At 46.6% G+C, this 15148-nt stretch overlaps 1 protein-coding gene across 9 annotated transcripts in view; it reads left to right on the forward strand.

The window, feature by feature from the left end:
- DAZAP1 (DAZ associated protein 1) overlaps positions 1 to 15148 on the forward strand; it is a 43858-nt gene that overhangs the window by 793 nt on the left and 27917 nt on the right. For 7 of the 9 annotated variants that reach the window (XM_035121056.3, XM_035121060.3, XM_088673051.1 and 4 more), the window contains exons 2-4: positions 12237 to 12277; positions 12984 to 13150; positions 14415 to 14480. In XM_035121056.3, coding sequence (XP_034976947.1) covers positions 12237 to 12277; positions 12984 to 13150; positions 14415 to 14480 — 274 coding nt within the window. The remainder of the gene's footprint in view (positions 1 to 12236; positions 12278 to 12983; positions 13151 to 14414; positions 14481 to 15148) is intronic. The other 2 variants (XM_088673048.1, XM_088673046.1) reach the window with 1 other exon arrangement.

Consider the following 15148-nt stretch of genomic DNA (forward strand, 5'->3'; position numbering starts at 1 on the left):
AGGGAAGGAAAAAAGGACTCCCCCGAAAAAACCACACACTCACATCTTGTTACTATTTGGGTAAGACAGGTCTCACCCCTGTCTCTTCTTTCCTCTCTCTCTTATTTATCCTGGATGTCGAGGGATTTCTTGGATTTGACTGGGGAAGAGCCTTTCTCCCCCTTCCCAACCACCCTCCTTGCTGCTTTTCCCCGTGTCTCTCTCTCTCTCTCTCTCTCTCTCTCTCTCTCTCTCTCTCTGTCTCTGTGACAAGGGCCATAAATGGGGGGGGGGAGTTTTAGTAGGAAGAAACACACACACACCTGCCCCAATGATCAGCAAGGAGAGCTGCTGCAAAACAACTACCTAATAATCATTATTCCTTTATTTTGGATCTTTCTCTTGAGTTTCGGATCTTTCTCTCCCCTAGAGCTCAGGAAGGGGGGGGGGAGAAAGCTGGGTTAACCTTCCTACTTTTTCAGCTACAGTCAGGAGTATCTCCAAAGGAAACCCAGTGGCCAGCACATGCTTCTTTGTACCCCCGTCCCTTGTCTCTCTTACCCCCTCTGCACTGCAGGGCAAGGTGGGCCAATGGGTCTTAACTCTTCTCTATTTGGGGGTGGGGTTGAAGTTGAGGACCTGGGAGAGGGTCATGGGGGGGTTGTGAGAGGAGCTGCAAGAATCTCTAACGAAAGCCTTCCCCCCCCCCAGTCTTTCTCTGTGCCAATAGGATGAGCTATTAACTAGGGGTGGCGGGGAGGGTTGGATTCAAAATAATAATGAGTAATGGGTGGGCATTAGTCCACAGAAGGTGAAAGAGAGCATGGGGGGATGGTAATATCAGCAGAGCCATGGGGTGGGAGCGGGGAGCTAAGTGCACAAATGGATTTCAGAAAAAACGAGAGCTCTGCTTGGTCTGTTGCACCCAGAGCTCCGATTTCCACATTACTGAACCAGGGGCTTCTAGAAAGCCCATATGGCACCATCCTGCCTTTAAACATGGAGGGTTCTCTCTAGGGGGCTGTTGGTCTGTGATTGCTACTTTACAGATGCGGATGGGGATTTGGAGCACAACCTCCAATGGAGAGGTGGCTGCTGTTGGGCCTTGAGACCCCAGTGGGTGGGTTGTATTAGAAGGCTCACAGCAGGTACGCAAAGATCTGTCTCCTGGATTATTGGATGCTGGGGCAGACATGGCAGCAAAAGGTTCTTTCAGCATACCGTATGCTGAATACAGTATGTTTTTATATGATTGAGGTACCAGACTTGTTCCTTTCCTGGGCTCCATTCCTTTTCTTCCAAAACACACAGGAAGGTGATTCATACAGTGATAACACTGTTGGGGATAACACTTCTCAGGTGCTATTAAATTACTCCTTAGTAGGTAATATGTGGATATAGATTGAGATTGTAGTGAGACTATGGGCTCATATCCAGTTCCTAACCATATCCTATATCCATATCCTAACCAGTTCAGAGGCCCAGGCCATTTGTTGTCCTCTGACATGAGTCTTTGGGGTTCCTCTCACAACACACATGCCCCCAATCCCCCATCCTTTGACATCCTGTTTGCTGCCTTTTGGGTGATGAATTTCTAACTCGGCAGTACAAATCTAAGGCTGTGGAGCAGCTGGCAGCTTTGCACCTGGCTGCTGCAGCTGGGGCACAAGGTCATCAGGTTGGGAACTGCTGCAGCTCCTTGCTGTGTATCCCTTGTGAAGAGCTCCAATTATTATCTGAGGTCCCTCTGCACACTTTGGTTGCTGAACCATGCTCCTCCCCATCCCTTTGTGACCCTATACAAGCCATCATATTTGGACCTTTGCTCCTAAAACAGTCTCTCTTGTGCCTCTTAAGTCCCCTTCCTGCAATTGAAGGAGGTTGAGAACCTGGGTAGGACAAAAACGCTGGTGATTCATCAATGTTGCCCCATGATGCATGGAGCTTGCCCCTCTTGTGTTGAGCATGGCTGGCAAAGGCATGGCTTTGCTTTCAGCCTCTGAGGCTGAGGGAGCCCACACTGGAGGAATAAAGGCTTAAAAGAAGATTCTCTTTTGTATCTTGTTTTTACTTCTCTGCCAAATGCAGATAAGACCTCCTGGGGTGCCCAACGTGCCTTTATATTTCTTGTTCCTGGGCAGATTTCCACAGATCAATTTCCATCCTGGGAATGGCTGAATTTGAAGGGGGGGAGAAGGGGGGGTTACTTTTGTAAAGCCTTCTAAGGGATTTCATGCTTTTAATCTATAACCTCAAAATAGCTCACTGGTTGAGTCTTTGTATATGTCGTCCTTAGTCACCGTGCTCCAAATGTTGAACAGGATGTCTGCAGTACAGTATGTAGAAGAAAAGCTGGGGGGATATTTCTAAGCCCTAGCTCACTAAGCTGCCATTCTATAGGAAATACTGTAAGCATATATAGCCTGAAATCGAAGAACCTTTACTATGATGAAAATGGAAAAGATGCTTAAAACCAGCAACTATAATATTTAGATTATGCCTCCATACATTGCTTCACATTTAGTTTAATATGAAGCAGCTTGATCATGTAGTCATGAAGTTTCTTCTACTATCAGGCCCATGCTTAAGAGTATGGCATGCAGAATGAGCATGGTGGGAAAAGTATAAGCATTATGTCAGGGTTGCAAGTAGACAGTCACCTGAATACTTTCTGGGAGGTGACAAGAAGAATGGCTCGTCCTTTGGGTTCTACTCATTGGGAAGATTTCTGCTCTGTGAGTTGTGATGCATTTTCTCATCAAAGTCTACCTTTTCTTTGAGTCTTACACCATCCCTCATAAAACTAATTCATATTCCCAGCTGAAATGCACTTGAAAGACATTCATTCCTTGCAAGCTCTTTCCTTGTAGTGTGTTGCTAAGCTGCTGTTGACATTTCTGCTTTAAGTGTCTTGAGGTTGGGCCCTGTCTTCGTTACTTGGTAAAGCATCAGGTACATTGTTGCTGCTATAGTAATTTTTAAAAGAAAAATACTGATAAGATATACTGCCTTACCATTGTCAGAGTACCTCTCAAGGTGGCAGGAAACAAGTTGCTTTTATCAGTCTTGTTCATTTGAGCTGAATTTTAAATTTCTAAACTAAGCTGCAAAACCTCAGGTGAAAATTTTTATCTGAATCGCCCAAAGGATCTTAGCAGTCACCTATGACCAGTGCAAATCCACTTCGGGCAACAATGCAGTAAATACTTTTATTTTTAAAAGGCCACAAGGACTAAAATAGCCAAGTGTAGACCACCTATGTCAGTGGAAGGGAACCTGTGGTCCTCCAGATGTTAGACTACAATCTCAGTCTGCCTCAGCCAACATGGCCAATGGTCAGGGATGATGGGAATTCATCAACATCTGGAGAGCCATAGGTTCCCCGTTATTGGTCTAGGACGGTCAAGGTATATGTGACTGGACAAGCAACCTGTAGACCCATTGCAAGTGGGACTGGATTTACTCTAGACTTCCTTCATAAAGGTTCAATGAATGCTCTTTGTTTGTTGGCATAACAAGTGCTAGATCCTGATGCCAGTTAGCAACAGCAAAATTCTCAGAGTTATGGATGCTGTCGATTCTGGATGTCCTCGCAACATTATAAAATTCTAATAGCAAATGGGGTTCTTTGATTTCCTGATCCTGTGGAATGTGGCACAGTAAATGTGGCCACAATAATTTGTGTTGTTTTAATAAATTGGATTTGTAAGCTTATTTGTAGCTTGCTCATTATTTGTGGTTTCATAGGAAACTGTTTTCCTTCTGTGGTGAAGGGAAAGATAATGGAATAGGAATGGGCTGATTTCAGGCATAATGGCACAGCTTGGTTTGGTTCTGAGAGCGAGAGAGCCTTCAAGGAGCCTCCGACTTACCGTAATTTTGTTTGTTTGCTATGTTAGCAGGGCATCCCATAACATAAAGTTATCTGGGCGATGTACAGTATATAAGTTTTTTAAAAATTAAAATACAAAGTAAAACATGAAACCATTAAAGAACAGCATAAACACAATACAGCTTGATGCACCCCAACATTAAAAAACGGAGGTCTAAATTACTTAAGTAATTTTAAAGGGCTGGTTAGAAAAAAATGATATTCACCTGTCACCAGAAAGATCACGAAATTTTACTAGGCGAGTGGCTATCGGTGTAGCATTGGTGGGGCCACAGGGGCGGTTGCTCTCGGCGCAAATATTCTTAGGGGTGCAAAATTTCAAAATAAAGATAAAGTAGTAGTAATAAATTTTAAAAATAGTGTGCCCTCCCTCTCACATTTAAATCTCCCGATGTCCTCAGCACGGGTTTTGGAAAGAACCCTGCTCCCGACCAATCCTCCATTCCACTCTATGCCATGCTCAGTGCTCTCAGGGCACCACGGCTGTCACTTGGGTAGGTTGCTGAGCTTTTCCCCTTAGTTCCCACCTATCGACAGACAGTGCCGAGGATACTTGCCTTGCCCTGGGCTTTGGCAGCCCATGTTACACCACTGGGTGAGCCTTCCTGGGAAGGCTATTGCATAACCAAAGTGCCTTCTCCTTTCCTTGGTAGTTGCCTGCCTTGCTTCATTCAGCAGGGACAGCTGGAACAGGCCCTCCAAAGAGGATCTTAAGGTGTGGGCAGGTATGTATGTGAGAAGGTGGCCTTCCAGGTCACTCAGTCTGAAGTTATTTAGAGCCTTAAAGGTTTAAATTGAGCACAGAAACAGACTAGAGTCAGGGCAGCTGGCAAAACACAGGCATAATACGATCATACTGCCCAGCCCCAGTTAATCTTGCAGTGCTTTGCTTCTTGACCAACTGCATCTTTCAGGCCATTTTCAGAGGCAATCCCACATCCATCTCTGGTAACAGCATGGGTAATTGTTGCCAAACTCTCTCCATCCAGGTAAGGTTGCAGCCTGCATACTGGCCGAATCTGATAAAAGGTCCTTGTGCTGCTGCTGCTGCTGCATCCTTGCCCTTCTTCCTCACACTGTGCGCAGTAATTCCACCCTTTCCTGGAAGTAAAGGAGGGACAGAAATGCCATGCATTGCACATGGAGTGAGGAGAGGGAGCACACAAGCCCAAGGCTTCTTTAATATTCACCCATGGCGGCCAAACCATGGTTTGGCACTGCATCTGATGCAACCCAATGCAAAAAAGGAGGGGGGCATTTGTTGGGTGCTTATTACACAAAATTCACATACAGCAAATTCATAAAAATGGCGCAGGACCTAAAACCAAAAGTCAGAGGGTGCTCATCCATATCCTACATATGGTTCCTCAGCAACAAGCTCAGTGGTGCTTAGTACCAAATCAGTCTGAATTGGAATGCATCTAGCCTGGAGAAAATTTTCTATGGCCATTAAAACTATTTATTTATTAAATTTCTATCTCAACCTTCCAGTAGAGCCCAAAATAATCCAAGGGAGCGAGAGCCTATAAATAATATGGATCGCTTTTCTGTGCTTTGCTACCCTGTTCCTTGGGGCTTTCAGTTAGGTATGTAGGAGTACCTGTTCCTTGTTGTTGTTGCTGTTGGTAGCATTTTGTTTTAGCATTAAGGAAAGTGTTGCTTAAAACCAAGGGTCAGGCAAACCAGGTTACCCACGGCATGGGAGATGAACTGCTGGTAAAATAGTTCAGATGGCAGTGACTGAGCACCGGAAGATGAGAGGTTTTGTTGGAACGGTTTGGTGCAAGGTAGCTTGCTTCTCTAGTGGTCTGTCTGTTTATTAATTTATTTCTCCATGCCATCTTCAGGCTGCAGTGCCGGTTTGTTCTGCATTTGCTCAGTGTACCAGAATCCCATCTAACACAAAGCCAAAGGCCAAAACTGTCTTAGCTTGTGGCAATCTATGGAGTTGTGTATAAATAGCCACACTTTATTTACATACAGCTGCTCTGCTTGACCTCAGAAAACCCTACACTTTTTTTTGTGTGTGTGAATATTTGTCAAGGTGGCCAGAAATAATTTACAATGGAGCTGGAAGACTGAAAAGATTTCAAAGTCCCTCCTCCTTGCAGAGAGATGCTTGGCTTAGGATATGCTTTGGGGCAGGAGGGTTACAGTAATTTTAATGGAATGTTGGCTGCTCCGAGCCCCTTCGGTAAAAAGGGGGGAATGGGATTTAATGTGTATGGGAACATGCCAGAGCAGGGTCAGGGACAAGTAAAACCAACCCCATATCCATAGTTTCATAGTTTGTCATTTACAGTATTCTCATTTCTGTTGGGTGACCTTGCACCACTCGCAACGTCTCAGCCTCAGTTTTTTGTAACATGGGAATCTTAATGCTCTCTACCTTACCGAATTTTTGCAAGTCAATGAGAATGGTAAAGCGTTTTGTATGTGGAAAAGATTCCTAGTGTCAACACCCTCAAATTGCCTTAGCCCTCTAGAACAAGTGTGCTACATCAGTAGACTATATTTCAGCATGTGAACTCTTGCATGCAAGTTGTTTTAGTCACACACACCTGACATCCAAGAATTAAGCTGTACCCCTCCAGTGTAGCCCTTAGTTCCACACAAGTTGCCTCTCCCCCTTTCATTGGTGAATAATAGGGTGCCTCTCAAGTATTCATTAGACCTGTGCAGTTGGGATTGTGATTGGGCATCTCTTTTGATGCCTGCTTCAGCCAAGCTTGTGATAAGATTGTGGGTGAGTGCTGGAGTCCTGCCTTGCTAACAGTGGAGGTGACATCTCTCAGTATTGATGTCCCTGGACAACCCTCCTCCGTAGGCACATTCTGTGCTTTCTGCGCAGCCATTGATGGGCACTGCATATTATTAAAGTGAGCTGAAACACTGGGAGCGGTATTCATGCATTTGCACGGAAAGCTGCCCTGAACTCCGCACTAGTTCAAAAAAAGAAAGAAAGAGGAAAATTCTTTTTGTTGGATGTCTGTTTTCCCAGTGGTAGATTTCAAGAGCTCAGATAAACCTGAATTTGTCTGATCTTAAGCAAGGGCTTGCCTTCCCTCCCCATAGTGGTCCAATTCAATCTGTTCATTGGATTCCACAAACTGAAAAAATGTGGGAAGGGGCCATATAGCTCAGCAGTCAAACATCTGCTTTGTGCACAAAAGGCCCCAGGTTCATTCTCCACCAGTGTCCCCAGGTATCGCTGTGAATGCCCCCTGCCTGGAGAGCTGCTGCTGCCAGTCAGTGAAGACCAGGCATCCCCAAACTGCGGCCCTCCAGATGTTTTGGCCTACAACTCCCATGATCCCTAGCTAACAGGACCAGTGATGGGAAGATGGGAATTGTAGTCCAAAACATCTGGAGGGCCAAAGTTTGGGGATACCTGGTGAAGACAATACTGAGCCAGATGGCCCAATGATTTGACTTGTTATATGGCAGCTTCCTATGCCTATTTTCCTATTTGATTCCTAGGTGCAAAGCTGTGGAGGTTTTGGGTCACTGCACTCTCCTGAAGATTTGCTCTTCAGCACCATGTGAAATGATCCTGAGGCTGGGTTGAGTTTTAATACCTAGAGCTGTTTCATGCAAAGCTTACTTGATGATAAAGCAGCAGCAATAATAATAATAATAATAATAATAATAATAATAATAATACCCTGTTTCTCATATTTTAAGACATACCCATAAAATAAGCCATAGCAGGATTTTTAAGCATTCAAGGAATATAAGCCATACCCCGAAAATAAGACATAGTGATAGGCGCAGCAGCAATGCCGGCCACGGCAGGAGGAGGAGGAAAAAAATAAGACATCCCTTGAAAATAAGCCATAGTGGGTTTTTTTGAGGAAAAAATAAATATAAGACATGTCTTATAATATGAGAAACACGGTAATAGAATACTTTCCCCTGCCTCCACTTTCTGATGTTGTCTATGCTGCCTGCATTTGAGATCATAGGAGCATTGAAAGCTGCCTTTACCAGGTCAGGCTATTTGTCCATCCTGCCCAGTGTTTTCTACCCAAACAGGAAGTGACTTTCTAGGGGCTCAGAAGGGGCCTTTTACATGCTCCTGTTTAACTGGAGATGTCAACCTGGATCGAGCCTGGGTCACTCTACATGCAAAGCAAGCCTTAGACACTAGGTTCCAGTTCTACCTTCTTGGCGATACCAGCAATGATGGAAGTTCACAATGCTGTCATAAGTGTCCTGTGCAGCAAAATTTCCCTCAAAGAACCTGTTGTTGCTCAGCCTCCCATGACACTTAGAACTAGCTTCCAGTGAGTCTTGTCTGTCTGATGGTAACCATCCTTAGGGTGTGGCTCACTTGTGGAGTAGATCCAGTTTTCTGGATCAAATTGACAAGACAAAGCCATTAGTCATCGGGTAGGGTAGTTCTTTTATCTTGGTGCCCAGAGAAACGGATATAAAAAGAACTGCCTTCTCTGCGTGGGGAGGTGTGCTTGGTTCGTCTTTTCCTGGGGTTGGGTGATGGTGGTGGAGGCTAGAGTTGTCCCTTAGTGAATGAATTGTAGAGTTGTAGATGGGACGCGGGTGGTGCTGTGGTCTAAACCACTGAGCCTCTTGGGCTTGCCGATTGGAAGGTTGGCGGTTCAAATCCCTGCAAAAAACCCACGGTGGCTTATTTTCAGGGGATGCCTTTTTTTAAAAGTATGGTCCAGTCTAACCTACAAGGTTAAACTGCCTATCACTATGGCTTATTTTCGGGGTATGGCTTATTTTCGGAGAAACACGGTATCTGAGTTTCTAACACTGAGTTTCTACACCTGCTCTCTGTATGCTTTTGGGAAACAATAATTGGTGATAGAGGAGAAGGATGCTTCTGTAATGAGCAGTAGAGAAGCACAATTAATGCTGGGCTGCAGACGAGAGTATTTTACAAGCATGGTCTGCATGGTTGTGTATAGCATCTTGTACCATGAGAGCTAGAATCCTGAGTAAAAGAGAAAGTAGTTTAGCACCAGCTGAGGAGTCAAATCCTCTCAGCCACAACTTAATCAACACAACATAGCTGTTAGGTTAAGATCAGCAAGGGATTTTATGCTTGTTCTTAAACATTCATATACAGTATTTATTTGTAAAATATATATAGATAGCACTTTCAATATAACTCCTCCTCTCCCCACCCCCCACCCCCGCCAGTGGGGAAGATTTGTGTTATAGCTCTGCATCCCAGCCCGTGTGCCTGTCATTTTGCCATGGTCATATCCCTCTGCTGAACCTCATGTGCTCATACTCTTACCGTATTACAGCTTCCCAAGAACTTTACACTGTCTGGCTTGGAAAATACAGCCTGTCCTAATTTATTGCTGAAATGTTTATCATAATTACGGCAAAAACAGTGTGCTCATTTGACTTCTTTACCCGAATGGGTGAACATGTCTGGGCAGGGACCACATCTCAGTAGCAGGCCATCCGCTTTGCATTCCGAAGGTCCCAACCTGAGTCCCTAACATTGCTTGTTTAAAAAGCATAAGTACCAGCTTATTTGGGGAAAGACCCATCTGCCTGAGACCCTGGAGAGCAGCCTTCCCTGACCTGGTGCCCTCCAGGTGTTTTTGGACTGCAGCTCCCATCAGCTTCAACATCATGCAGCCAAGCTGGCTGGGGCTGTTTGGGGTTGTATCCCATACATTGGAGGGCACCAGGTTAGGGAAGGCTGATGAGGACCACTTAAGAGACCTATAGTCTGGCCTCCCTCTTTTGTCTGGCTTGAGTCTGCTTTAACTTGAGCCACGTTTGTGCTGTGTTGAAGACTTCGTGCTTCCCTAGAGAAGCACACACACAATTAGATGTTTTTGTGGTGCTTAAGTTTTCTTTCAGCAGCTCCTGCCATACACCTGGCTCCCCCACCTATGGGGTTAATCATGCCATTGTGTTTGGGGATTCACTAATAACTTGTTTGCCAGCCAGGAGGTCTGTTCCCCTATTTGTGGTTTTACCTCCTCTTAGCCCAGTGACAGCTGAGTTCAATTCTGTTACTGAAAACCAATTCCTTAGCTGAGCATGTGCTCAGAGGCATTTCTGATTCTGCCTCCCCCTGCCCCCAACCCACTGTTCTGTACCTCCCTCCAAATAGTGGATCTTAGACTGAATATAATATGAACTGAAAGCTTGCTCTTGTCCAGAACTGGGCATCCTGTTGATACCGAAAGTTGCCAACCCTTCCTTTTGTCAATAAACCCCAAGTGCTTTCCTTGCACATGACGTAAACAAAATATTTCAAAGAGTTAATTGCTTGCTCTGTTCTCTTTCCCACCCCAGAAGTGTTTGGGGGAACAAGATAAATAGGCAAAGCTTCTCTTCCAACTCTACAATTTTATGATTCTATACCCTTGAGGGGTAAACTTTGTTAATTGGAGGAGGGGGGGATTTTTAGCATCTGTCAGCCTGAGCTGTATCCTGGTGCTGGAGGCAAGGGCGTACCCACCACGGGGCAAGTTAGGGCAGCTGCCCTACTCTAGAAGCAGGGCTGGTGGGCAGAGGCGGAGCACAGCCCGGCGGAGCACGAGTTCGCCATTCCCGCCGTGCCACGCCGCGCCGCACCCTCCCTCCAGCTCCCCGTCGCGCCCTCTGGCAAGGCCAAGCGCGGCGGGGAACCAGGGAGCGCGGCGCGGCGCGGTGGGCGGGAACGCCAAACTCGCGCTCCGCTGGGCTGGGCTCCGCCTCCGCCTCCACCCACCAGCCCTGCTTCTAGGGAGGGGCACAGCCCGGCGGAGCGCGAGTTCGCCGTTCCCGCCCACTTTGTGGCCCCTCCCCTTCCGTGCCTTGGCCCCTCCCCTTGCCCCCCCCTAGTTTTGATCCTGGGTACGCCCATGGCTGGAGGTGATGGGAAGCTGATGGTGCCTGGGTCTTGAATTGCTGCACCTTTGAGGGAAGCCTTTGTCTCTGCCGTTGGTGTTTTCCCAACAGTCCCTCTCCCACCCATACGGCGTGCAAGCAGAGCGTGTTGCCGTTTGCACTGCTGATGGATGGTACTGTTTGCCTTAATATTGTGGGGGAGGGATATGTGTCCCCACAAATTGTGTGTGCGTTTAGAGTTATGTCTTTGGGGTTGTTTTTGTTTGTTTTTTACATGTGGCACTTAGACTGAAGATTGACTCTCCTTGTGGGGTACAATGATGAGATTTGTCTGTTCCGGCGCTGGAGTTTAAAACATTGAAAATAGTTTTCTGTGCAGCACAGGGAGGGTCAGGTGTGCATCTCTAGCATAGAGGGACAGGGCACAAAAAGCTCAAATGCCTGTGACTCTTCAGGTGTTGCTAAACTCCAGCTCCCATCATCTCTCATGTATGGCTGGGGCTGGTGGGAATTGGAGCACCCCAGGCTCTGCCTCTCCCTACCCCATGGCACACCGTTGGTACAGTGAATAGCTGTTTCACTGTAATAGTTCCATTGGCTTCAAAGCTCTAATGAGCCACAGTCCTAGTGTTCCCATGCTCAAATGACAGTATTAGTGTTCAAATTACACTGTTGTGTTACCATGCACCTAAGGTTCTAGTGCTGGCGCGAGTTTGTTTAGAAAATCGAGGAGGTTTTCTTGATTGAGAGCCTGCCAGGCCCTCTGCTGGCAGTTCAAGCCCTAAGTTGGGCATAGGCGAGGCATACTTGTTGAGTAGATCGCTTGAGCACTGCAGCAGTTGTGAGATCTGCGCCTGGAAAATAAAAGGGCACTTGCAAAAAGTTGTTGCTGCTGGTAGTGAATTACTTGCTGGATACCTTCCCGAGATGCAGTTCAATTCCTTAGGCACAAACGGTTTGTCTGAATCCATTTAGGGGAAACAAACAGCCTGCCAGAATGGCTTTCCAGGGCTTTTGTGGTCTAGTGAATAGGGTGTTAGTGAGAGATCGAAGTTGAAATATCAGCTGAGCTGTGACCTTTCTTGGTTGCCTTAGCAAACTGCTACCTCTGTTTTGGTCTTGGTGAAAGGGGCAGAACAAAGGCTTTCTTCAAAGGGCAGCTCGGTGGAATGAGATTCAGACTGTAAAGTATTGGCACACCTTTTAAAAATATATCTACCGTGTATATATCTAAACCAGCACTCCGTACAATCTTAATATTGTACTTTTTGCAATGGTGTGATGGAGTAATGATCAAGAAGAAATTTTGCTTTTTCAGACATGTTGCTTCATAAGGTAAGTAAAAGTGTTGAGGTAACTCTTGGGTGGGAGCACATTCACAGTCTACAAAGCATGCAGACACTGCTACCCCTCTGAAGGCCTATTATGGTATAGCACCTTACTAGAAGAGCGTTAATGTAGATTGTGGGCTGTCAGATTTCAAGGGGCCTTTGTTTTCACAGAGCAGATGCTAACCTTTGTGTTCTTTGAATTACAGAAAGCTGTTTGTGGGTGGCCTTGACTGGAGTACCACGCAAGGTAACCATTTTCTAAATTGATCGTGCACATCTTACTAAAATTCAGGTCCCCTACCTCTGGGCTGTTGCTCTCGTTGTATCTTGGCTTTGAGAGGGCTGCCTCATGCCAAAGCATTTGGGGTTTCCCTGTGGCCAGTGTAGCCTCAGATGCACCCTGCAAGGTGGGTTGCTTGTCTGAGAGATGGGGGTGAGGAGCTACTGGGAGGGCAGTGGTAAGTGAGTGAGAGTACAAATCCTCAAGCCTTATTAAAACGAGCCTCCCTATAACTACAAATTGCTCCTTGTGCCTTGGCTGTCTTGCCTCCACCATTAAGCTGTCCTTCTGTGGACCCTATGAGTCTGTTCTGAACAGCGTTCTGCTGCTTCTCAAAGCACTGAATGGCCGGGAAGCCATTTTAAGGTAATGAATACTTCAAGCATTTGTTTTGGTTGCCCTGCAGGGGCTATGTCTGCCATCCAAACTGAATCCATCATTCTCTTGCGGGTTTCCCACAGGCTTCTGGTTCACCACTGTGAGAACAGAATGCTGGACTAGATGGTCTGTTGGCCTGATCCTGCACGCTTTCCTTATGTTCTCAAAAAGGTGGAAGCCAGCTTGAGACCGTGTGTTGTGGGGGTGCATTTATTTCCGTCTCTGCCCACGTTCTGTCTCCCGGCAAATCCTCCTCAACAAAATGTATGTGTGTGTATGTGTGCTTCTTCAACAGAAACTCTCCGCAGCTACTTTTCCCAGTATGGGGAAGTTGTCGACTGCGTTATAATGAAAGACAAGACGACGAATCAGTCGCGAGGGTTTGGATTCGTCAAATTCAAAGATCCCAACTGTGTGGGGACAGTCCTGGCCAGCAGGCCTCACACATTAGATGGCCGAAATGTAAGTTTTGGGTGGGGTGGGGGAGTGATTGCTTTTCCAGTTATTTCTTAAGCTAAACAGGCAGCTGTGACTGTGACTGACTGAATAATTAAAAACTTTGGTTGAGCAATTGATCCTTCCATATGTGACCGAACTGAGGCCAAACCTAACTAGAACTCAGCTTTTAGGGGAACTTTCAGCCCTTCTCTTATATGCTGTCCCCCATACCTTAACATCTGCTCACGATATCATGGGTGGTAAACAGTGAGATTCCCCTCTCCCCTTGACTGCTAGATGAACCCTCTTTTCCTGTTTTTGGAATTGCTACCACCCCAAAGTATCTCTCGAGTCAGGACACACCAAGTTAAGTAGCATGCCCTTGTGTGTTCTGCTGTCTCTTGGATTTGCAAAGTCTGGCAGGTGGCTGCTTTCATGCTCTTGCAAAATGAAAGTGTGGCGTAAATGAGGCAGGCTTGCGAATCAGTCCACCAGCGTTGGGAGTAGCAAAGCAGTACTTGACAGCCTGCCCGCTGGCATGTACCACGAAGGCCCATCAGTTTCCCGAAGGGGATTAAGGCCCAGCTCTCTTTCTAGTTTGCAGCAGCCTCGCTGCCCTGGTCCTTGCCAGCGCTGGCTCACAGGCGAGTGGCCATTTACATGCTAGGAAGGAGTGGGCAAGCAGCCAGCCCTGGGAGCGACTGCTAGGTCCACTTTGATTCAGAGTTTCCTAGCCTGCCTGTATTTATCCAAAGCATTTTTATTCTACCCTTGAGCAAAACTAAACTAAAAGGCTCCTAGGACAGCTTCCAAATCAGTCCCTGCCCTCATGGATTTCAAAGACATGGCATGGAAAAGGGATGGGGAGGAGGAGGAGGAGGAAGAAGAACAAAGGAGGCTTGGGCACAAGTTCTTCGTTAGCAGTTTCTTATAACAACTGGCTAGAATGTACAAGGAGAGGAGGAGCCAAACATTGCCGGTCTCTCAGCTGTGCAGTGATGGAAAGGCCCTGCCATCCCTTCTCTCCTTCTGCTACATAGCCTAGTAGCTGCCTTTAGAGAAGATGACTGTGCTGAGTTGGTACACATCTGTCAGTGTTAGATTTGCCTCTATGGGCTTCTTGAGAGATGGTTTCAGCTGTCCTCCGGAGGGCAGGACCTACTGATCACCCCTCAGCTTGCTTGTTGAATGCCAGCATCGGGCAAAGCCAGCTTCGGGTCTTCTTTTCCTTTCAAATAAAACTCTGGCTTGCCCTGCCTCCTGTTTCACCCTCTCCCTTGTTTGACAGATTGATCCAAAGCCTTGCACCCCTCGCGGAATGCAGCCAGAGAGAACCCGACCAAAGGAGGGATGGGTAAGGAAGCCGCTTTGGTGTGCATTGCTGTCTGCTCTTTCATCCCTCAGTGCCCTTGCTAAGCTGCTGATGTTTCCCATGTCCAAATTCCGAGGAGCTTTGTTAACCTGCTGGAAGCAGGGCAGCAAAATTCAGCCGCACTGTCAAAAAACAAATGAAGCTCTGGGGACTGGGTTGCCAGATGTCACCGCTTGCTGAAAGCAACCATGTTTCAGTGTGCTCAGCTGAACCCGCTGATCTTCACAATCTGGCGCTCGGGGGGGGGGGGGAGTTGTGGTTTTGATATGTGTATACCTGCTGCTTGCAGTGGGGCATGTTAACACTGACACATGAACATTGTTGTGTTCAGATGCCTCCTTGCCCAATGAATATTTATTATTGATGTTTATATTATGTCTATCCCTTCCCCGCAAAGCAATTGTTCAAGGGGGGATAGAAAGGAGCCATAAGTGTTATCACAGGCCAGGAAAGGCATTAGCCATAAAGTCTTAGTGGTCAAACTTCATTTCCTGACCTCCCTTGTTGTAGTTAAGTAGCCTAGCTGGCTTCACTGGGGAGCCAGTTCCATAACGCAATTGCTACCACAATGAAGGGTCCTACCGAATGTCCTAGTGTGCTTGTTCAATTTGTGAAGTCAGATGGTTCTGAGGGGTTCCGTTGGGTTAGCT

This window comes from Zootoca vivipara, chromosome 6, assembly GCF_965207765.1.
Source record: "Zootoca vivipara chromosome 6, rZooViv2.hap1.1, whole genome shotgun sequence".
Lineage (NCBI taxonomy): Eukaryota > Metazoa > Chordata > Lepidosauria > Squamata > Lacertidae > Zootoca > Zootoca vivipara.